This window comes from Candoia aspera, chromosome 2, assembly GCF_035149785.1.
Source record: "Candoia aspera isolate rCanAsp1 chromosome 2, rCanAsp1.hap2, whole genome shotgun sequence".
NCBI classification, from domain to species: Eukaryota; Metazoa; Chordata; class Lepidosauria; order Squamata; family Boidae; genus Candoia; species Candoia aspera.
In genome coordinates, this window is record NC_086154.1 from 80604717 (window position 1) to 80629117 (window position 24401).

At 40.0% G+C, this 24401-nt stretch overlaps 2 protein-coding genes across 3 annotated transcripts in view; both read right to left on the reverse strand.

Annotated features, from left to right (window-relative positions):
* The window catches only part of FNIP1 (folliculin interacting protein 1), a 104279-nt gene extending 101304 nt beyond the window's left edge, over positions 1–2975 (reverse strand). For both annotated transcript variants that reach the window (XM_063292320.1, XM_063292319.1), the window contains exon 1: positions 2781–2975. In XM_063292320.1, the coding sequence (XP_063148390.1) occupies positions 2781–2875 (95 nt within the window). In that variant the 5' untranslated portion in view covers positions 2876–2975. The remainder of the gene's footprint in view (positions 1–2780) is intronic.
* A 10191-nt stretch (positions 2976–13166) lies between these two features.
* The window catches only part of MEIKIN (meiotic kinetochore factor), a 33202-nt gene continuing 21967 nt past the window's right edge, over positions 13167–24401 (reverse strand). The window contains exons 10-14 of the mRNA XM_063292886.1: positions 23296–23390; positions 18580–18738; positions 16546–16722; positions 14694–14817; positions 13167–14009 (exon numbers count right to left, since the gene is read on the reverse strand). Coding sequence (XP_063148956.1) covers positions 13963–14009; positions 14694–14817; positions 16546–16722; positions 18580–18738; positions 23296–23390 — 602 coding nt within the window. The 3' untranslated portion in view covers positions 13167–13962. The remainder of the gene's footprint in view (positions 14010–14693; positions 14818–16545; positions 16723–18579; positions 18739–23295; positions 23391–24401) is intronic.

The following is a 24401-nucleotide window of genomic DNA, read 5'->3' on the forward strand; positions in this document are numbered from 1 at the left end:
AGAATACTATAGTCACCTTCTTACTAGAATACAGCCATACATTGAAGTGTTACACTAACCTTCTGTGGATGGGCTTTCAGATATTGAGCTGTACAAATACTGAGCTAATTCGTGTTTTATCAGAGATGTGGTAACACAACAAGGTAAGCTATTTAAATTTTCTCTAAATATAAACAGTTCACTCAAGCCTAAGTTTTGCTCATAAAACTGAGATGGATTTTATTTGTAACTCTTCAGGAAAAAAAAAAGTCCAACAGAGTTCAAGAGACTTACTTCTAGATAAGGGTGCATAGACTTAGATCTTTAGGCTTATTTGGGAGACCTTGACCACAAGCTGGCACAGCCAACTGATGGGCATCAAACTCAGAGTAGAAATGTAAGAAACAAAGAAGTCATAACTCATCTGTACATTTTGTTTATCATTTGCACACATCAATATAGTGAATGCTAAACTGTAGGATGATAAAGTCTTCCTAACAAGGTGGCCAGTTAAATAATTAAAAGTCAAGACAGAAGTAAATGCAGTGTCTTAAATATAAGAAGGAACCCCATGATGCTTAAATAGTCTGATGCTGGGTGTTTTTATATCAGTTGTGTACAATATAAAATCATTCAAAGGTGCAGTGACAGTTTTGCTGAGATAATATAGTAGGTTTATTTGCCAAGAGTATTTTCAAATAAATTCAGCATCCAGTGCCAACAAAATAACAATAAGGCTATAATCAAAATTCAACCAAGCTGATAAATGGTTCCACATAGCCTTGGGGCTATGTATTTTAATTTCTGACATATAATTAAACTGAAAGATAGCACCATAAAAGGAAAAGCAAGTAGCCAGTTTTAAGTAGGAATGTCATGACAATAGCTAAATATATGTCCAAGTCAACAACAACACCTAGGAGCTTCCACAAGACAGAAAAGAACGTGTTATGTAATTTATGCAAGGAAATGAAGAGACACGGTGAATTTCACTTGCAGCAACATTTTAATAATAAATTCAAACTTTGAAACTAATTCTTCTTCTAGCTGCAACAGTCCAGTTGCACGTGTTATTTTTCAGCTACAATCCTATAATATCGTGAAAGTTCTGGCACAGCACAAACCAATGGTTTTTTTGCTCAAAAAGGTATTCCTCTTAATTCAAAATGTTTTACTCCCAAGTGAATGTGAACAGGGATGCAGCAGGTTTTGTAAGTCAATTCTGTTGAATTCAGTTGCACTCAGAGCTGCCACATCCCTGCCCATGTTAAGAGATAAGCTAGCCCAGTGTTTCTCAACCTTGGCAGCTTTGAGATGTGTGCACTTCAACTTCCAGAATTCCCATGTTGGCTGGGAAATTCTGGGAGTTGAAGTCCATACATCTTAAAGCTGCCAAGGTTGAGAAACCCAGATCTAGACAATACAGCAAGGCTTCAGAGTTACTCACTGATTTCAGTTGAATATTGAAGCTCACTTTGACTTTAAATTCAATCCTTATCATTGCCATCCCTAGGCAAATAATAGTCATATGACTAAACTGAATCATCAATAGACAATAATAAGCTGTAAGATTCTTTTAATGAATGAGGCCACTTTTCCTTCAACGAGACAGCCCAAAGCAGAATTAAGTATTATGTTTAATTAATAAATAATAATAATAATAATTCTTGTTGTAAAGCAACTTTCCTCAGCCTGATGCCTCCAGAAACCAGCTACCAATCCCATCTATGAATAATAGAATGCTGTAGAGCAACTCAACTGGAGGGCAAAGTTTGGAGAAGGCTGACCTACAGTACAGGTGAGAAAAATGAGAGGCAGGAAAAATTGTGTGCAGATATCCTTTGCTGGCAGGCTCCTGCAGCCTGACAGGCTTGTGTTGTGACTAGATCATGAGAGATTCCTCCCGTAACCCTACCCTCAGCTGGCAATCCGTCGCCCTCGGGTTTTGTCCTTCCTTAACATTTAAGGTGGCTCTCGGCAAACGGCAAACCTCCCCTTCCCCTTGCAAGGCAGTCAAGAGCCTTTAAAAAATAACCACAACCTGTTCAATCAATACGCGGCATCAAGGCAAGAAGGACGAGCAAACGAACTAGCCGCTGGGGAAGTGGAAGGAGGAAGAGATCCACCCGTCCCTTCTGATGGAGAACGGAAGAAGAAAACTTCAAAAGGCAGCCGAAGCGGGACTGGCAGGAGGAGGAAGAGAATGGATGCCCTTTGGGTCTTTTAGGCTTTGGCAACTGGCGGAAAGTGATGCGAACCCCATTTGCGCAGCCTTGCAAGCACGTGATGGCTCTTATTCTCAAGGAAAAAAGAGACCCACGTTAGACGGCGAAGGAGGAGGGAAAAGCCCCCAAAGGAAGCAAGGAGGAAGGAAGGAAGGAAGGAAGGAAGGAGCTTGCACGAAGTTTTGGCGCACAGCGAAGGCGCATATCCGTGTGATTTCCGCCCAAGAGGGAGACTGGCGATGCAGGCGCCAAGGCAGCGCAGAGCTTGCCAAGAAAGAAATCCCGCGCGCCCCCCGCCTCCTCCGGGCTTCTTCGGGGAGCCGAGATGGGCGGAAAGGCGCTGGAAGAGACACCGGCCAACCCGAGCCCCTGGGTCTGCCTCGGGACCAGGGAGGGGGGACAGGCTCAACCACCCAGGCGGCCGTTGCTGGGGTGCGGTGGGAGGGGATCAAGCGGAGAGGAGCAGCAAACAGAGCGGAAACCAAAGCACGCGTCCCCCGCCCAAGACGAGCTGCGATCCGCCTCCCGCTCGCCTCGCCCGGCTTTCGCCTCCCCTCCGCGGCGTCCACTACCTACCTGAAGGCGCCCTCTTCCTTGAACTCCTTGCAGGGGGAAATCAAGCTGTTCTTTTTGTTGAAAAGCTTCTGCAACAAAGTGGGTGTGGGAGGCATTTTGGGAATGCGACGCTCCGTCCCGGCAGGGAACAGCCCGTGCAGCGATCACCCGTCGCAGCTGGGGCAGCCAGCTAGTTCCTCGAACCCGACTCCATTCGCTGTGACAGTCATATGACAAAAATTAATCACTTGCAGCAGCCGCGGCTGAAGGGAGCGGGGTGGGCGGGGCTTCGCGCGGGCTCCCGGGCCGCGGATTGGCTGGAGAGTCCAGCCCACGTGGGGCAAAACCGTATCGCTGCTTGGCTCGGCGAAGCGGCAGCCCTGGGATGTTTTGGTGGTAGAGAAACCGGGGGAGGGGAGGGGAGACGCTCAATTCGGATTCCTTCGCCAATTTTAGCCCCGATTGGTTTACGTTCATCCCATTAAGCCCAAGGGAAATTTGCTTAACCGGGACAAATTAAGCGCTCGTAAGGAACCGCCGTTCCACAAATCTAACAGCGCAAGAAGGCACGGAAGGCAAAAGCGCTCCATACCTGACATAATTTTGAATCTATTCTTGGGAACTGCCTCCGCCCCCCTTTTTGTTTGCTGTTTCAGTTCCGTTGTTAGGAGATATCTCTAATTACATTGTTCTAAAACTCAAACAATTTAAAAAATCACAGATCAAAAGTGTCAAGAAAAGAAACACCTTTCATTTATGTTAGCAACCGTCTAAGACAGTTACGTTGCGATTGTGCCAAGATATTGTAGATCTTATGACAGTCATTTCCCCAAACCCTCTCAGTTACGAATGGCCAGGAAACAAAAGCCAAGATGGGCAAGACTCCTTCAGTTGACGATCAGCGCTTTTCATTTTCCTCTGAGAGCTAAAGACTGCATCCCTAAGAGCAGAGCCTACCCTGTTGTTGTCCCACAACCACCAGCATCTAATGTAAGCTGGTCCAAGGAAGTGTGACTGGGGAATCAACCAGAGAGTTCCAGACCTCACCAGATAGGAGAATGGCCTTAAATCTTTAGCTTCTCTTCTCTACCACATGATGATGGCCCTTTGCTCCAATGATGTGCTATGTATGAGTGTTCCAGTGATAACAAAACTGCACATCCAGTGATTCAAGGTGCAAGTGTTGCAATGTATCTGTGGATGTAGTGGACCACACAAATGCAGTCTGCCCCTCAGGAAGCCTGGCAGTGCATTAGGTTGACCACAGTGATGACACATCATGAGCACATTGGTCAGTTATTCATCTACCTCTGGTTGGCTGCTCCCAAAAAGAACTTGTCTGTGCTGTCCTTCTAGACATGGCAAGATTGTGTAATGGTGAAGAATGCATCCAGTGCACTTCTAGAGCCATTTGGAAGAGCAAAACTTTTCAGATTAACCATGTGGTTCTTAAAAACCACTGTGAAAGGAGATGGTTACTGAGGAGGCATAACAATAATACAAAGCCTTTCCACAATTAAAAAAATACAAAGGAAACCACCCCAGAAAAATATGGAAAATCCCAGCACACACAAGTTATGTGTGACATCTTTTGGCCTTCCCAAAAGTTTTAATTTTCCCTTCCCATCCACAAAAAGTTGTCCCTAACCTTGGTACAAGGATCATGGAGGAGGACAAGGCTGGCACACAAAACAGAGTATTTCATGCTGCGACATTTATTGTAGATCCCCCTTTCATCCTCTGCCTCACAGTAAATGATCTGCAGTAATCATATACTTTCACCTGCCTTTACTTCATATATCTTTACATATTTTTATATATCTGTTTTCCCATTTGCTCATCTCTAGGAGGAACAGTCTCACTTCCTGGTTTTGAAACAAGAAGGATATTTTATCAGTGTTGCTTCAAGCCCAAGAAGCCAGATATTGACTTGGGGAGGATGGTTTCAGTGGAGCTCGAATCGTTTTGCCTAGACTTTAAGTCTCTACTCATCTTCTCCTTCAACTACTCCTTGCAGGGCCATGATTGCTAGCCATTCTTATCTTGAGGACCCAAAGCCTACTGGACTGGTGATGAAAAAGACTGGAAGATTTCAGTACTGGTTGGCAATAGGGTTGGTTGCATGATTTGGATGTTTTTCCAAGCATATTATGTGAAAATTAGCATAAACAGGGAACTATGCTATGTTCAATTGTCAGACTGAGGGAAAACATAAGCTATAGATGGAAGGTGACAGCTGAGATGTGTTGCAAGGAATCTTAAATGCAGTTTCAGGAGATCAAAAAGCCAAATGCTTTCATCCAGTATTTTCACCCATATTTTGTATGTGTGTGTGTGTGCCTTTGAGTCCATGTTGACTTTTGGCAAGCGCCTGGACAAGTCCCTGAAGTTTTCTTGGCAACATTTTAGAATTGCCTCCTTCCTAGGACTGAGAGGGAATGACTGGCCTAAGGTCACCCAGCTCGCTTTGTGCCTATAGCAGGACCAGAACTCATGGTCTCCCAGGTTCTAGCCTGCTGCTTTCACCATACACCAGACTGGCTCTCCCATATTTTGAGGGCCAAGGAAATGGTCATTCTAGGGCCAATAAATGGCTGCATTCAAAACTACACCACTATTCATTGTAAGGAAGCATCGGTAGAATACTAGAACAATAGGAGACTGAAAAGAAAAAAGTGCCAGGAAGGAGAAAACCTTGAAAGAAAAAGTCCAAAATCATTGTTGGCATCAGGAAGTCAAGGGAAAGCAGCCAAATCTGTAGTGACTGAACAAAGGTTCTGAGGAGGAAAAAAGCAGAATCTTTGATAATGTGATTCTAAACAGAGCCCACAGTTGCTCCTTTTGTTCTGTTAGAAGTCTGAATAAATCTCAACTTCACTTGCTTGGAAACAGGTTAAAATGTTGCTTGGGGAAGAGAAATTTGGTGAAAAACTCTATTGAGTTAGGGAGGAAAAACTGGCATGTACCTTTGCTAAGGATTTGCTGCCTTATCTACACATTTTCTTTTTCAACCCCATGTATAATTTTGTGACAGTAAACTAAGCAAGTGTACACAACTTTCATGTTTTTCTCTATTATATTTTAGCTTTTATTGAAAGTTTTATTTATTTAGTTTTACTTTTACTGAATCGTTAGTTAATTTTTATAGAAACTTTTAAACTCTGCTTAACTGAATCTTTACATCTGCTTATATACTAATTCAGGATTGAAAATGAGGTGTTTTAAGGTTATACACTGATTAGTCAATTAGCAGTCAAGAGCAAACTTAAAGTGTAATGAGATGAAACATACTAAATATGATAGAAATTGGTACAGTTTTTCAGGTTACATTTAGTTTTTAAAACAGTATAAATGGCTTGCAACTTCTTTGTTTTGAACCAGAATGTGATGAAATTTGCAGTTACAATAGCAAGGGGAAAGGAACCACAAATTTCACACAGATAGAATTTGTACAAAGGGACTTGAGTGGCCATAAGAAATGATGAGGTCAGTCAAATGTATAAAGGAAGAACTTCCTCATCTCACTTTTTTTTGGTTTCCTACTCCTGCAAAACATGGTGCTGGAATATCCAAATTAGATGACCTAGAGTAAAGATCTGACAGCAGACATACCAGTTGCTGAATCTAATGCTTTTTCTGCCCCATCCCAGGTTTATATAAACAGAAATTTCTTTTTGTGCCAGCCACTGAAGCACCACTTTTTTGCACTGTTGCAAACCTGAGAAATAGTTTGGAATCCCAGCTACTCTAATTCTAAGCAAGAAGTAGAACAGAGTAGTTAAGACCTGTCTTCTCTGTTCCATGACAGGGAATATCTGGCCTTAATGACATTTATATGCTAGCAAGATGAAACAATTTTTTCCCAGTAAGGGACAAAGCAGAGCTTATACAGTATGTCCAATTTTGATTGTGTGGAATTTCTATAAAGCCTGGATTAGATTGGCCTCAACCCTCCTGGCCTTTTCTGAGGTCCTGAAGACATGTCTTCGCCACCAGGCTTGGCAATCCAACTGTGTAATAGACCTTCTTCAACGGATATATTGAATGTGGTTAAAGTTTTTGTAACCTGACTGCTGAATGTTTTATGGTTTTTAATATGGTCTTTAACATGGTCTTACAGGCTATGTGTTTCTATTGTTGGCATTTTTTTTCTGCTCTTAAGTACTTCCTTAAGCATCGGCCAGGTGAAGAGGTCAAATTTAATTGTCCTCAGTTTAGGTGTTAATAGTTGCATTGCCTGAGGGGAAGGCAGCTTGCAGGACTTTTGTTTAGTTTTTAGCCTTGCAGCCATGCAAGCAGCTCATTCTTCTCTGAGAGCGTGTGTGAATGCACAAGCCTGTAAATATGTTTTTGTGCTTTCTGTAAATAAATTTTTCTAGAAATGCCTGGCATGATTTTTCTGATCTCTCTGGGCCAAATGCTTTCCAGCACTCTGCAACAGGTTATGGGCCCAGTAAACCCAGTAAAGCAGCCCAGTAAAACCCCAGAGAGAGCAGAGAGATCAGCTCCACACCTCATGCACAATTTAAAGGCAGGTAGCAAAGACCTGTGAAGATTTTTCTTTGGAGCCACCTGGAGATTTTCCAGCAACTGCCGGTCTACAGGACAAAGAAGCCAACTGAGGTGACTTGCAAAAGAAGGAAGAAGCCATGGCTACTTCCCAGCCCTCAGCGATGCCTCTTGAGTGCCTATCAGAGACCATTTGAATTGGGCCCTGAAGATGGAAATATATCTTCGCAGAGAGAATCTTTGGCTGCCAATTGGTGAGCAAACCCCCCAAAATCCCAGTGCTGAATGGCTTAAACAGGATGAGCGGGCTAGAGCCATCATTATCCTGGGAGTTGAAGACAAGCAGCTAGTCCACATGCGAGGCATGCAGTCTGCAAAGCAACTTTGAGAGACTTGTATGTAAAGGCAACAGCAGGGAGTAAAGTTACCCTGACAAAAAAGCTGTACAAAGCCTACCTTGCAGAAGGAGATAGCCTTCCTGAGTACCTGCATTATATTCTGTTTGTTGAGTTGCAGGAGAGAGGAATGGAATTTACACCTTTCACAAAATCCTATATCCTCCTGTCCTCACTGAATGAAACGTGGGACATGCTGATTTGTACCCTAGAGGCTATGCCTGAAGCAGACCTCACCCCATCATATGTTACACAGCGCTTACTCGCTGAATGGGAGAAGAGAGAGGAAAGATCCCCCCCCCATCTCTTCTGGAAAGCTGCAGCATCAGAAAACAAGGGAAAAGAAGGGAAAGGAAGCTGAGGCCACAGCGCCAGCCAGCCAGTGATGCTTCACTTGTGGTTCAGCTGGACATTTGCAGAAAGACTGTGCCTTGAGACCCAAGAGTAGAAAGACAGAGAAGAAGAACACAAGGGTAACACAGAAGGCGGCTCTTCAGACAACTCAAATTGCACAGGTTGCTGAGAAGGGTAATTCTGATGTATGGGTGTTAGATTCTGGGGCCAATTGTCATTTATGTAATTGTAAAAGCTCTTTTGTGTCACTGTCTAAAACTGACAGACAAAGTGTGTCTTTGGCTGATGGGTCTGTGACCAAAATTATGGGACAAGGTGACATGTATTTATCCTGCTTGGGAGAAACTGTGAAAGGTGTGTTGTATGTGCCAAATCTACAGTCAAACCTTTTATCTGTGGCACAATTGGCTGCAACAGGGTATGTCATAACATTTAAGAAAAATGGTTGTGAGATACGTAAAAATGGAAAATTGTGTGCTACTGGTATGTTAAAAGACTCCTTGTACATTGTGCAAAATGCAAGGAAGCCAAGCTGCAAGGCTGCAGTTGGCAACACGCCATATCATGACCAATGTGTACACCTGATGCACAGGAGATTTGGTCATGCTAATTTCAAGCATATAGCACAAATGCCACAGCTGTGTGCTGACCTAAAGATAAAACCCTGTGACAAATACTTAGACTGTGTAGTTTGCAAAGAATGCAAAACACTAAAAGCTCCTGTGAGTAAGCACAGTGACAGAGTTACAACTAGACCTTTGGAAATTGTACACCCTGACATTATTGGTCCTTTTGCTCCAAGTCTTGGACAAGCAAAGTATGCAATGACCACCATTAATGATTTCTCAAGATACACATTTATCTACATCTTAAAACATAAAGATGAGGCATTTGAGAAATTTAAAAGTTTTGTGACATGGGCAAATGGAAAATTCCCTAGGCCTGTATCTGCACTCCAATGTGATAGAGGAGGAGAGTGCCTTTCTCACAAATTCAAAAGGTTCCTAGCAGAAAAGGGGATAGAACAAATTCTTTCTAACTCTTACACCCCTCAGCAAAATGGTGTTGCTGAAAGAAAGGGCAGAACTTTGCAAAATGTGATGGAATGCATGCTTAAAGATTCCAGGTTATCATTCAGGTTTTGGGCAAAATCAGTATCTACTGCCTGTTATGTACAAAACAGACTGTATAACTCTATGATTCAGGACACTCCATTCCATTTGTTTTATGGTGTGAAACCAAAGGTAAACAATCTTAGAGTGTTTGGTAGCACTGCATGGGTTCATATTCCAAAACAACAGAGAAGGAAAGGAGGCCCCACAACAAAGAAAGCCATCTTTGTTGGCTATGAACAAAGCCAGAGGAGCTACAGGTTCATAGTGGGAGAGAAATTAATAATTAGCAAAAGCGCTTCTTTTGCTGAACAAAACTGGGCGAGATTAAGTTCTAGCTCTTCAGTTGATCTATCTACAACAGAACAGCAAGGACTTGCTGATAGTGATCTTTTGCCTGATGAGGACATTAAACCAGAAAAGCAAACTGAAGATCTGTCTGATGAGACAGATGCTTCTCAGGAAAGTGATAGAGTCAAAACTTAAGCCCTGTATTACCTCGCAGATCTCAGAGGAGTAACAAAGGCATTCCTACATCACATTTTCAGGCTGAAACAGTAAAGGCTTTTCACATATTCACAGAACCTGAGTCTCTAGAACAAGTGAATGCTTTACCACCTGAAATTGCACAAAATTGGCATTCTGCCATGCAGCAGGAGTTAGCATCCTTGAAAGAAAATAAAACATGGAAACTGGTAAATCTACCTCCCAATGAACGCTGTCTAGGTTGTAGGTGGGTTTTCAAACTGAAAAGGGATGCTGATGGCAAAATCCAAAAATATAAAGCAAGGTTGGTTGCAAAAGGGTTCACTCAAAGGAAAGATTTAGACTTTGACAAGACATTTGCACCAGTTACTAAAGGTGAATCAATTAGATTACTGTTAAAAATTGCTGCACTCAAAGGAATGTCAGTTCATCACTATGACATTCAAACTGCATTTCTCTATGGTGATTTAGACCACAAATTATACATGCAGCAACCCCCTGGCTATGAAAAAGGGGAAAAACTAGTCTGTGAAATACAGAAGTCAATCTATGGATTAAAACAGGCTGCTAGATCCTGGAACCAAAAATTAGATGAAAAACTGCAGAATTTTGGTTTTGTAAAAGGAAAAGCAGATCCATGTGCATATGTGAAGAAAGACAAAGAAGACTGTATGTATCTGTGCATTTATGTTGATGATTTGCTGCTGTTCACATCAACTGAAAAACAAAGTCTTGTTTCTGAAGCCTGCATGAAAAGCCATTTCACATTAAAAAGCCTTGGAACAGTAACAAATTACCTAGGTTTGGAAATACACAGGGAGAAGGATGGTAGCTTTCTGTTAAACCAATGTAGTAAAATTCAAAAGCTCCTAGAGGATTTTAGTATGCAAGACTGTAAACCAGTCTCTACTCCGATGATAACAGATTTTCAGAAAGATATAGGAGAAACTCAATTAACTGAGGCAGAGAAATATAGATCTGCAATTGGAAGTTTACTGTACATTGCAAATCACTCTCGCCCAGATATCTCAAATTCTGTGGCCATTTTAAGTAGACAGGTAGAGAAGCCTACATCTACTGGAAAAGCAGCATTGAAGAGGTTAACAAGGTATTTGCAAGGAACAAAGAATTATTGCCTGAAGCTAAATGCCTGTGGAACAGAGAAATTGCAGGCTTTTGCCGATTCTGACTGGGGAGCAGATGTCAGTGACAGGAAATCCACTTCTGGGATTTTAATTCAATTTGCTGGGTCAAGCTTAAGCTGGCATTCTAGAAAGCAAACACTTGTTGCTCTTTCCACTGCAGAAGCAGAGTTTTATTCTCTAGCACAAACCTGTAATGAGGTTATATGGTTTAAACAGTTGTTAAAAGACATAGGCATGGAAGTGAACCAGCCTATAACTGTTTATGAGGATAATCAAGCTTGCATTGCAATGGCAAAATATGAAGCCTGCAAGAATAGGACAAAACATGTAGATATTAGATATCACTATATCAAAGACATGATAGCCAAAGGGGAAATAATGTTAAAATATTGTGAATCAAAAGACATGATTGCTGATATTTTAACCAAACCTCTTGCTCTACCAAGACATACAGAGTTGACGAAGAAAATTGGTTTGTTTCTTACTCGTTATCATAAAAAAAGGGGGAGTGTTGGAATTTTTTTTGTGCTCTTGGCTACCATGATAATTAAGTACTTCCTTAAGCATCGGCCGGGTGAAGAGGTCTAATTTAATTGTCCTCAGCTTAGGTGTTAATAGTTGCGTTGCCTGAGGGTTTGGCAGCTTGCAGGACTTTTGTTTAGTTTTTAGCCTTGCAGCCGTGTAAGCAGCTCGCTCTTCTCTGAGAGGGTGTGTGAATGCACAAGCCTGTAAATATGTTTTTGTGCTTTCTGTAAATAAATTTATTTTTCTAGAAATGCCTGGTGTGTGATTTTTCTGATCTCTCTGGGCCAAATGCTTTCCAGCACTCTGCAACATTTATATTGTACTTTATTTACTGTTTCTTGGCTGTTTTTTTACTGTTGTGAGCTACCCAGAATCATATATATGAGATGGGTGGTTATACAAATTGAAGTAATAAATAAATAAAATAATAAACAGATAGTACAGGGGGCACAATTTAGGACATGCAAAGAAGAGGGATTGCCTCTGTCTTTTTCAGCCAAAATTATTTTTCTTCAGAGGCTTTTGTGCCATTCTGCTATTTGTTAATCACTAGACTGACAACACCTGGGATCACGCAAGAGCCTAAATAAGGCTGCCCTGCCTGTCTATAACATACCTTTTAAATGGCTATCCCTGTCCACAGGATGCAGTGGAAGAATCCAACACTGACATCTAGTTTGGTCCTCAGTGAACACAAATTACCTAGAAAATAAAACTGAAATACAGATTGGGAAACAGAATACCAACTCATGAATGAAAATGATTGCACAATACTGGATTCCAACTCCAGAGCCCATGGCATTCACACACAGTACATTACATACAGTCTCAACATTAGGTGAGTCACAGTTAAATAGGTGAAATGATCATATCACCAAGTCTTGTGTTGTGAGGAAAATGCAAATTCTAGCAAATGTCTGAAATCCAAGATTCAGTCATACCTCTAAGTCATCAAATGGTGACTAGGCACACATGAATCAATCCTATGTTTAGTAACATGATTCTCTAGAAATAGATGGTATTGTTTCCATTAATTTTTTCAACCAAGTTAAACTGAAGGACTGCCTTTTAATGTTCCATAGCAAGGGCTTTTGATAGGAATAGATTCTCTCATTAGGAGGTTTCTGTTATGTAAGATGAAAATTTGAACTGGCACCATGAAGGATGACATCACACGGATTGTTCCTGACTGGAATCAGAAGCTTGCTGGGTATGTTGCTGTGCTTATGTCAACACCATTGAAGATGTCCATCAGAAGTAAATCTTCATTATAAAGTGACCTTGGCCACATTAGATGTTTTGGAAAATAACATCAAGGAAAATCAGAGTGAATATTAAGCTTCTCTTTCCACTGGTATAACCATCTCACAAAAGCAATGAGAGCCAGCAAAGATTTACTTTGTCTTGATTATTTTTTCATGGAATAGTATCAGCAAATTCATTCTCAAAAAAGCAACTTGAAGCTCCTTCCAGCCCCCACCCTTCAGTTTTTATAAATATGTTATATACTTACAAATCAAAAGGTACACGAAACATGGTGTCATTGACATAACTTTAGAGAACAGCTTTTAATGTACAGGAGAAGGCAGAATACAGGCTAGATTTGCCCAGAATGCTGAATCACCAAGAAGCAAAATGCATTTTAGCTTACTATATTGTGCAAACTCAACCTGGTATGTTTAAGTTTATAATTCAGTGTGTTGGGTTAGCCCCCAAATTTGGGCTGAGTAAACCATGGTAAACATGTCAGGAGAACACTGCCATGGAAGCGTCTTTATCCAAAGTAATAAACAGAAGAGTCTCTCTTTAAAGTCTAGCAGTAAAGATTAAATTTTGTCTTGAAAGCAGGTGAGTAAAATAAATAACTCTGTTAAAAAGAACTGTGCTAACAATTTTTTTTAATTTTTTTTTACATATAGTTGAAATGAAAAGTAGAAACAATTGTCCTGAATTGGCTTAAATTCAGATACTTTACTTTAGCTGAGTTTGGGTGATCAGGCTAATAACTCCGGCTGAAACATATCAAGGATTACTATGTATGTATATACATAATATACAAAGATATGTAAAATATTTTCAAAGATATAATTCAAAATGTGAACAATAAACTTATGTCATTTTATAATCCATGAACAATATTTTTACCTGTCAGAATGCATGTATCCTGAAGTATAGTTTCCGTCATAATTTTCTTTAAAACTATCATCAGGTTTCAAATTTACAAAATCCAGATATTTACTTCAATCATGTTCTGCCTTACATTTTCTCAATTTCCCATTTTTCCTTTTTTTCTCTTAAACAACTCAACTGAATAAATGTTTTAAATTGCCTTTAAGAAAACTATCAGTAACGAACCAAAGCAATTTGCAACAGAGAAATAATAAGTTTCCATATGCAAATCCAATAATCTCTTTCCTAGGTAACAGTTTTACATATACCTCAATAAATACGTAATTCATAAACATATAGCAAGTGTTATAGATAAATACTAGAAATTAGACATAACTCCTGAAATAAGTAAGATGTGAAGACAGTATTAATATAATTCATTCCAACTGAATTTAATGCCCTTGAATTTTGCTAATTATACCTACTGCTTATACTAGATCCTGCAGGGGGATCCAGGAGTTACTCCGCTCACTTTCTTCCTGTTTTGGTGAGAGAACAGCCGACATGTTCATCTATCATTACTACAGGTCCAGTTTTTTGAGCTCGTAATAATATCTGAAATATAAATAATTTTGCACTGGAATGAACTCTCTATTTCACCTTTTGGAGAAAATATATCAGTACTATAGTCCTTGAACTTGAGAGCAATGTTACAACTATAGAAGAGTCGGGACTGTTAGTGGAAATAGGTCTAAAAACATGACCAAAATGCAATGCCTTGTACAACAAGAAGGATTTTGGACAGCATAAAGAGGAAAAAATAAGTTATTACAATATACTTTTTGATACTAGACAATACACATAAGCTACCACTCTTTGATAACAATAACCCCCCCAATATCTTTTCCTATTATAATTATTTCTGAACAAAGAGGTGCTTTTACACTCAACATCACCAATTTTACCTTTGCTAAATTAAACTGATTAATTAATCAGTTAATTAAGTTTAGAGTTGAAATAAAACTGATTAAGATTAAGCTAGCTTTTTGTGATAGAAATGGTTTGCCCCCAAACTATTCTGCATATTTACAGCCAAGAAACAATCTGAATTCAGGAGTTAATCTAACACTCTTTTCCGTTCACTTTCCAAGCAATCTGTGTTGTAGGTTCACACCAAGTCTGGAATTATGTTCTGTAGCATTTATCCCAAACCACCACAAACTGTTTTCTGCATACAGAAACCATGTTACCCATTTAAGATATGTCACCATAATAATATTTTATTTCTCTTCCTTTTACCTTCAGTTGCTTCTGATGGGAGAAACACTATTTTTCTATTTGGTGGATATTGGAGTACTTTCAGTGGTCTAAATCCTGGAGAAGCTTTAATAATAGAGCAGATTTCTGGTGGGCTATGTAAAAACTGAGTGAAATGGAAGAACATTACTCATTCACATAACATGGAGTAGTTTTCAGAACATTTAATTTATGGGTAAGCATTGCATATATAATCTTTGGGCTCTTGTGCTTACACTCCTCTGACCTCTTCTAAAGTGGATATGAGATCAAAACCACTTCCTTTCATTTTTAAGCAAAACAGAGTTATGTCTTGTGAATATTCTAGTTAGTTTAAACTAAGAATGTGCAATCTCTATCAGAGCAAAGGCTGTACTTAGATTCGGCATTCCCTGAACAAAAAGAAATAGGACATATCAAGAACAAAAACTAAATTTAATTTTAAAAATTAAGTATAGTTAATACTATTACCTCCAAAGTATCCAATAACTTGTCTCTTCCTACATATATAATAAGTTCTCCAATTATTGGAAAGATTTTGAGGGCACAGGTTGTATAGTCCAGTTTAAATGATGGCTTGCTAGGAAGCCAAATCAAATAATATTTTGATCCTGACTTCTCTGAATAAATTATAGCTTAAAGCAGGGGTCTCCAACCCCCGGGCCGTGGACCAGTACCGGTCCATGGCCTGTTAGGAACCGGGCTGCACAGCAGGTGGTGAGCGGTGGGCAAGCAAGCGAATTTACAGCCTGAGTGTTTACAGCCGCTTCCCATCACTCACATTACAGCCTGAGTGCCACCTCCTGTCAGAGAAAGCAAGCCCACTGACTGCTATCTCCAAATGGTGCGAAGAAAAAAGAATAAAAGGTCAGGAAAAAAAGGAAGTGCTTGAATCATCCCGAAAACATCCCCCCCGCACCGGTCCGTGGAAAAATTGTCTTCCATGAAACCAGTTCCTGGTGCTGAAAAGGTTGGGAACCGCTGGCTTAAAATGAACATGTTTCCTTCAAGTTTGGATGTAATGATTACTCTGAAAGAGCTCCATTTAAACCCCTGAGCCCATGCCAGAGGGAAAAGGGAAGAGGAAGTACATAAACCAGAAGCTTACTGTGATTACATAAGACTAATGCAGAGTTTTGACAGTATGTCTTAAAGGAGCCGCATAGAGCTGTCACCCTATCTGAAACTCTCCTACATCGATTCAGTATAAAGTATAAACTTTCCTTCCCCTGATACAACTTTGGGGGGGAAAGGGTTCTACAAGTTGGCAGCAAAAGTTGGCTATTAATTTTACAAGTGTTTTTACAACCCATTAGAAAAAAAATTTGACAACTTAAAATATAAGTATGCATTAAAACAAAAAAGCATCCCAAATAAAAGAGGAAAGAGGGTAATATTAATGGTTGATTCAGAACATATATCTTTCATCTAAAGTGTAACACCAGAAGGAAACCAGGGTTAAGAATATATTATATCTTCACATTTCAGAGACAGAGAATGTTGAATTTTGAAATCATTTGAAGATCCTGTCCCATTCTACCTTGATGCTTTAAATCAGGCGTGTCCAACGCGTGGCCCACAGGCCGCATGTGACCCTGAACAGCTAGTAATGCGGCCCCAAGGATGAAGCACACAAAGAGTAAAATTAGAATTAAAATTTCTGACGAGCACCTTGAAGTTTTATTACTTGTATACATTAACTATAGTATATATTTTATGTCTGGCCCAAGACAATTTCTCTTCACTCAGTGTGGCCCAGGGAAGCCAAAAGGTTGGACACCCATGCTTTAAATGCAAGAGCAATTACAAGCTAATTTAATATTGAATCAGAAGAAAAAGTAAATAAACAATTAACCTGATGAACGGTCCTTTGGGGAGACAGAGAAACAATTGCTTCTGAATTCACATTTGGACTATTTTTGTATATCAAACAGTCGTCATGGACTGAGGCTTCATGCACGGACAACAAGTCTAACTGTATCAAAGCAAAATAAAAATGCAAGGGGTTATTCTTAATCCAGAGGGTGTGTTTCTCAAGGAAATTATTCCTTGACCTTCATTCTGCATGTGTAGCTTGTCTGGGCTGGACAAGACAAAACAGCCTTCCCATTGTCAGATTACTGCTGTGATACACCGTACAAAACTGTCTTCTCATAGACACCATTATGGCTCAAGATCAACAAAGTAATTGTTCACCAAGTAGATATTTACATGATACTTTTGTGAACTGGACAAACATTTAGTACTGGGAATCTCTGGATATAACTTTCAGTCTTAAGTGCATCTCAGCCACTGATAATTCACAATGTACAGAAAGCAATCTTTTATTCACATTTGGCTGAGTTTCTATTACAAGTCATGCAGATTAGAAACTCTCTGGTTGATACGCATTTCATATCAATCCTTATTTCTCAAGCCTAAACTGTCAAGTAAGCATAGACGCTTGTTTCCAGAAGTAACAACATTCAAAGGATATTAATGCATTTGCAGTTTAAACTGGCTCGTTTTTTTTTTTAAAAACTTGACATTTATTTACTTATTAAGACCTGTTTTTCTGAAAACATTACTAAGTGCCACACTACAAACATTTATACTGTTATATATCAGATGAAAATGTTGGTTATTTTAGCCAGAATGTCTAGTGCCATGAAGATACTTTAACGTAATTTTTCCAAGGTAGTTACAATATTGTAAAATAGGCATACAATAAAAACAAAACCTCATTTAGTAGCAAAGAAATAATTAAAGATGCTTATTTAGGCATTCAGTTAATACCCTGCCTTTGGACTCAATCAAATATTTAAGGTTAGAAACATGTTCTAGGTAAGTGTCCTATATACAGTATTTGTCCAATAGAAAATACAGGTAGTCTTTGACTTATGACTATAATTGGGACTGGCACTTCTGTTGCTAAGCAAAGTGGCCGTTAAGTGAATCATGCCCAATTTTATGATTTTTTGCCAGTCATTAAGTGAATCACGTGGTTGTTAAGCGAATCCAGCTCCCCCATTGACTTTGCTTGTTGGAAGCTGGCTGGAAAGGTTGCAAATGGCGATCACATGACCTTGGGATGCTGCAACCGACATAAATACATGCTGGTTGCCAAGTGCCTGAATTTTGATGATGTGACGGCAAAGACGCTGCGACGGTCATAAATGTGAGGACAGGTCATAAGTCACTTTTCCCAGCGCTGTTGTAACTTCAAATGGTCACTAAATGAATAGTCGTAAGTTAAGGACTACCTGTATGTGAATATTCTGCAAGCTGGATCCCACTGATCAAACAATTCCAGATTCATGTACCCACATTTAAAAGAGTTGGTTTTTGGTATGATTTAGTATCTACATTTATTTATTTATTTTTAATGAATAACTCAAGGCAGGGAACATACCTAATACTCCTTCCTCCTCCTATTTTCCCAACAACAACAACCTTGTGAGGTGAGTTGGGCTGAGAGTGACTGGCCCAAGGTCACCCAGCCGGCTTTCATGCCTAAGGCAGGACTAGAACTCTCAGTCTCCTGGTTTCTAGCCCATATATGTAAAATGGGGAAGCATGGAAAGCCAAATGAGCAAGCCTGCATTCGCAAATCTGTGGAGGGTGCCTTGACCTTTGTATTCAGTGTTGAATAAGTAAGCTTTGACTGATTTTGAGGACACTCATCCCACTGAATCGTTTTCCTGAAATAGACAGATAAAGGCATGCTCATTCACACAGTGACAAGGTGCTAAATGACTCATAGCTGTTGATTTTCTGCTATTATGTCAGGATTTCTTACTCTTACTTACTTATTGTTCAACATGGTTTATATAGCTTCTTTTTTCCTTTCAATCATACACTCAGGTTTCCCCATGGCCTTCGGGGGTGAACCCTGGCAGTAGTCACATACCTTGTCAGCATCTGGTGGTTTGGATGCTACAATCCCACACCTTTTCTCAGAGCTGTTTTTTCCTGATGAATGCAGTATGTGAGGGGAGGATAAAGAACACACATTTCCAAATTTTATTTTTTTTCTACACTTCCTTTTAACGGGTTGCTGATCCTCAGCCTATCATAAGAAAAAGAAATGTGTTTCAGAATAAAGTCAGCCCTACTGAAAAATGTACTTACATTAAAAAAAACATAATGTAAACAAAGCATTTTGCATATTTGATCTCATTTTTACAAATGTAACAAATTATACGGAGGAGGTTACATTTATTTTCCCATTATTGTAAAGAACAGATGTTATGAACAAAATAGATCTAATAAACAGAGACTGCATCCTTTTTCCTCCCTGTTTTTTGGACATGACCAGGGTCAAACCCAGTTCCCCTCTTTGGCTACTCCCATCAGACCCAAACCGACCCTCCCTGCCCCAAAGCCCCCCTGCAATCCCATCGAAACCGAGAACAGATGCCTCCTCGCCAGCTCAGGGCACAGCCCAAGGGCAGTCCTTACAGGGAAGCTGCAAACTAGAGGAACTCCAAGGTTCCATCCTCAAGAGCCTGAGGACCTCAACAGTCCTTCTCCTTTAACAATGAGCTTCTCCAGCTCTGCTGCCCCTCCTGAAAGGGCTGCTTTGCCTAACAAAATAATAATAATAATAACAACAACAACCCCAGGTGCACAGACAAGGATCTGCCTAGCTTCCCCAACAGTGGCCAGCAAATCAGATCCCTGGGATTTCCCACCTTGTAGCCCTCAACCTTTATAAAAATCTTTGCTTCCCAATTGTTTGGGGTTCCTCTTTTTGGTAAAGCTGGGAGCCAACAATTGTTGCAATAAAGCTTGGTTCTTCTCCTTAGCATTGTGAGCTATACTTCTGAATTTTCTGTGACAAGGGAAACTTCATTTCCTTGAAGATCCTCTAATAAGTCCATGAAAGCAGAAGAGAAAGATGTATATTGTATAAAGGATTTCCTCCGTCATAAGCCTTGTCCCCGTTCAGAGTGTCCAGTGACCCCATAATGCCATGACAACTTCAATCATCCCCTCTGATCACAAGGTGTTGACCTCATCAGACCCCCAGACAAATAGTCTTGTGTAAGAAGAGAAGTTTTTCCCTTAAATCTGACAGCATTTCATCTCAGTTTCAGTATGAGTAAGATCAGTTATCATGGAGTCAAGGTCTGGGGTGACCCGTTGTAGATTTACTAGAAATGGGTTTCAGACAAGTATGGGCAGAGCAGGCATGCCTCTCCCCTTTGGTCACTGTCTGGCTTCTGCTACAGCTACTTCTCTCCCCATTGCCCTCTCAATTAGTCCATTTCCTGAATTTCTTTTGTATCTATTACTGTACCTCCTACCCTGCACTATTTTTTAAAAAACCAAGTTCTCCCCACAGATTTCCAGCCAGGCACAGGAGAATTGAACAGAATCCTGCTATTTTATTCAAGAAAGAAGGGGAATATTTGTACACTTCACTTGCACTAAAATGGCGCTCCCACTTCTCTTCCCTGCCAGGTCCCCAAAATAATGTGGGATGTCAAACAGGCTTTTGCCACCTTCAATCCCTCCCCCCTCCCTGCAAACAAGACAGTCCAGCCGCTAATCAGCTTTAGTCATCCAGCTCAACAAGTTGTACTTAGTAGCACAATCCTGACAGGGTCTGTTTTCCTCCTGTCTTTAGGTATTTCTGCCTCAGTGTTTACAGGAGTTGTTACACCACTCTTCGCTCCTGGATCATGTTAGAGGAGGAATGGCCTATTGATAACTCCATACTTCAAGATTTCTATGGAACAATTGCCACAGGATGGTCAGCCAAATCATTAAAGACTTCAGTGTTATTCTCTGTTTATATGCTTGACCGTGTTCTGTTCCTTGAAAACAAGTATATAAAATAATCTCAGCAGGGAAAATGACCAGTCATAATACAAGACCCCAGCACATGAGCAAAAAATGGCTGCCAATCAACTAAGAAGTCATATAGAAACAAAATGAGGTGAGGGAGAGACAAATATCATAAACACTAAAATACCATGACTTAAAATTCCTTTCCAGACTGTTTGGTCACAGACAAATTGTCCAGAGTCCTCAGATAGGAAGAGATTTCACATTTTGCAAAGAAATCACATAAGAACAACAACAGTATATTACAAGCGTATGAAGAGAAGTGTTTGCTGCTGCTTTAAGCCTACTGGGATTTTTATTTAATTAATTGAATTACAGCGTGGTATTCTAATTCCAGGGTTATTACAAGCAGAATTATTTCTTTTTGTAATTATTTCTAATTATTTCTAGCCAAAATACTGTGGAACTCCTATAGGATGCCTATTATTTCCTCTTATATTTAACATGAAACTAGAACCATTTGACATTCTGGACATAAAAGTGGCTGCAGCTAAACATACATTGTACTATATGCTGATGATTTAGTATGTCTTAAAGTTAATTATTAATGTCCTAAATCAAAATTTACCAATATAGTACACGAGTTTGGTAAATTGTCAAGTTAGTCAATTAATTGTATTTATGGAAATCAATAGAAATTGGAGCTTTGCTTAGTATTTAAATATATTGCAATAATTATCCCAAGAAATTACCCATGGATGTAAATATACCAAATTGTTTATCTCAGATTAATACTGATAGAAACAGATGGTTCAAATTCCCAATGAGATTATGAGGAAAATTAAACTTTGTAAAAATGAATCTTAGTTCAAGATGCATATATGCGCTTAAGGGATTCCCATGTTGTTAGGACCTTGTTTTCCAAAAATTCACTAGTTTTGGAGCTTCAGTATTACTAGAATGAGTATGAAACTTTTTTTTAACAAAGTACAGATAGTCCTTGACTTATGACCATTTATTTAGCGTCCGTTCAAAGTTACAGCAGCACTGAAAAAGGTGACTTACAACCAGTCCTTGTCAGGAATATAGAGCGAAGAACCACGCTGAGATCAGAAGATTGAGCTCTAGCGTTTATTGTTCTACTCTACTGTGCAGAATCCAGCCAAACTGAGAAGGCACCAGCAAACCCTACCAGGAAAGCCCAGAAGGCTAAGGTGGGTCTTTTCTGGACCTCTTGATTGGGAGGGAAAGAGATTCAGTACTGTGCATGCACTTTTCCCCATGGAGAGGGCCCCCCTCTTCTTCACCAGCCATCTCCATAACAGTCCTCGCACTTATGACCATCCTAGCCTCCCTGCAGTCACATGATCAAAATTTGGGCAGATGGCAACTGGCATGCATTTACGATGGTTGCAGATCGCCATTTGCAACCTTCCCTGTCAGCTTCCAACAAGCAAAATCAATGGGGAATTGCATGGTTCATTTAACAACTGTGTGATTTGCTTAATGACCTCATTATTCACTTAATGACCACAGTGATTCACTTAACGATCACTGCAAACAATGTCATAAAATCAGGTGCAGTCACATGATGGCTCACATCACTGCTTAATGATGAATTTTCTGGTCCCTATTGTGGTTGTAAGTCGAGGACTACTTGTAAACGATTTTAGAATTAGTTAATACTGAAATGACTATTCATATAAATTGTTCATTTGACATTGTAACAGAATCAAGACATAGATATTATTTCTATTATTATTACTACTACTCATTATTACAATATCACTAGAATAATGCTACATCTGAGTTGAAGATGACCATACTTGTTTTATAAAACTACTGCATAGGCCTGGGGCATCTGTACCTAAGAACAAGTGGAGAGTATGGAAAAGTTATCTCCTTTCTCTCCTTTTACTCAGCATCCTTTCTTACCAATAAATATTTTCTCATGTCTCCTGTGTTAACTCCAAAACTGAAAATAAGACTGGCTAGACATGTGAGAAACATGAGAAATATTGTGGACAATAATTAGCAAACAGAGGACTGGTTAAATAATCCTTCCTTCTATCTATCACATTCCACTGAAAGTATTCTTCCATCATATACCATTAATGATAAATATGCTGGTGGGAAGCCCTGCCTTTTCATTCTACTCCTACCTTTGATGATTATGGTTGTAACATATTACAGCCATAACAGGGGGCAGCATTTAATCAGTCTTGGCTGATCTTGAAAAAGCTAAGCAGGGTCACATCTGGTTGTGAGAGACCACCAGGAAATCCTAGGGTTGTAGATTAGATTGGGAAGTATGAAAAAAATCTCAGACGATAATAGCAAATCATGTCTATATTCTTGCCAAGAAAGCTGCGTGGACATGTGCATGTGGTCACTAGGGGTTGAGCTCAGCTTAAGGGTGTTTAGCTTTTTTATCCATTACAGCCCCCAATTGAATAACCTTCCAATCATTAATACCAGCTTGATATTCCAAAGAGCTATGCAATGGCTTAGTATTTGGCCAGGAGCTATAGCTTACAATTGTCGAGTGGGAATCATGTCCAGTTCTATCAATAAACAAGGATGCGTTACTACTTGGTCTGGAAGGGGTGTTTTGTTATGGTTTTCTTATCAGCCTGGCAATGAATAATTTAACACTTCAGCTGAAATTCTCACAATCAAGATTCACTGTGATGAGTAAAGATACCCTCCACAGATAGCAAGAGCAGTGGATTGCGGTAAAGAGGTTAAATACACGAGTAACTGCACAAAGATAAAAGCAACCACAGATTGCGCAATTCACACACAACAGCCTACAAGCATTAAAAACTATTACCTTTTTTTTTTGTTCTGGAAGCAATAATGAAGGTCCAGAAGGTTGTGGTGTGAGTATTTTTTCATTTGCAGGCAAAATTTTATATACTTGTTTCCCTGAAAAATACAACAAAACATTATGTTTCAAATCATCTGAACAAATTGGCCATATTACTTGCCAGCCTTAGGTTTGTGACTCAGAGGCTGATCAACAGCATCACGCACTTATTCCCAATTTCGGAACATATTATTATCTCTTCAAACTACATATAGTTTACCTCATTTGATTCAAAATCTCTCTACAAAGAGGGAACGAGAGTCTAACAGCGTTTGCACTTGATGTATCTATCCGAGGGTACCAATTACTCTGGATGACTCAAGTTTTCACAATTGTTCCCATGGCAACCAAAAAAGATTGGGGTGCAGCCTGCAGCCAGAAACAGCTATGGGATTTTGCCGCTTGCTGCCACTTTCCCCACGAGCAGCCAATCAGAGTGCTGCAGCCCCTCTCTCGTCCTGCTGATACTGGCTTAGAAACAGGCAACGTAGCAAGGTTGGACTTCATGCATTGTGATGAACTAATACAGGAACCTCTTACGAAGCTGCACTGGCTTCCCACAGAGGTAAGAATGCTTGTTTTTGTCTTTTCTATGCCCAGCAGTCCTCACCCCAGCAGTTCCCTTGTCTTCCAGCTGACTGTCTGAGAAGGATAAGGCTCTTCTTTCACTTTCCTCATTCCACTTGATTCCCCTGCTTCCACCCTTCCTTACTTCTCCCAGAATGCTCTCCAGATCACCGTCCTAGTCAGTTTCTTTCTTTCCCCATTTCCCATCACATAAATGATGGGGGGGGGAGCCAGTTTTGTACCCTCCCTCCATCTTGATGTCTCCTAACCTAACTAACGTAGTTGCTGTAAGGACTTCTTCTTTGCCAAAAGATCCTGCTCACTAGCCTTTGCACAATCCTGGTCTAATTTTATAGAAACCCTAGAATTGTGAATGTCTTATTACAGAATGCACACCCTCAGTTCTTAATTCATTTCTTCCCAGATTCCCCTATTACTGGCATGGAAACAGGTGCTTAACAGTGTCAGAGGAAGTGTTTGGCTATATTATATTCTGTACCGTG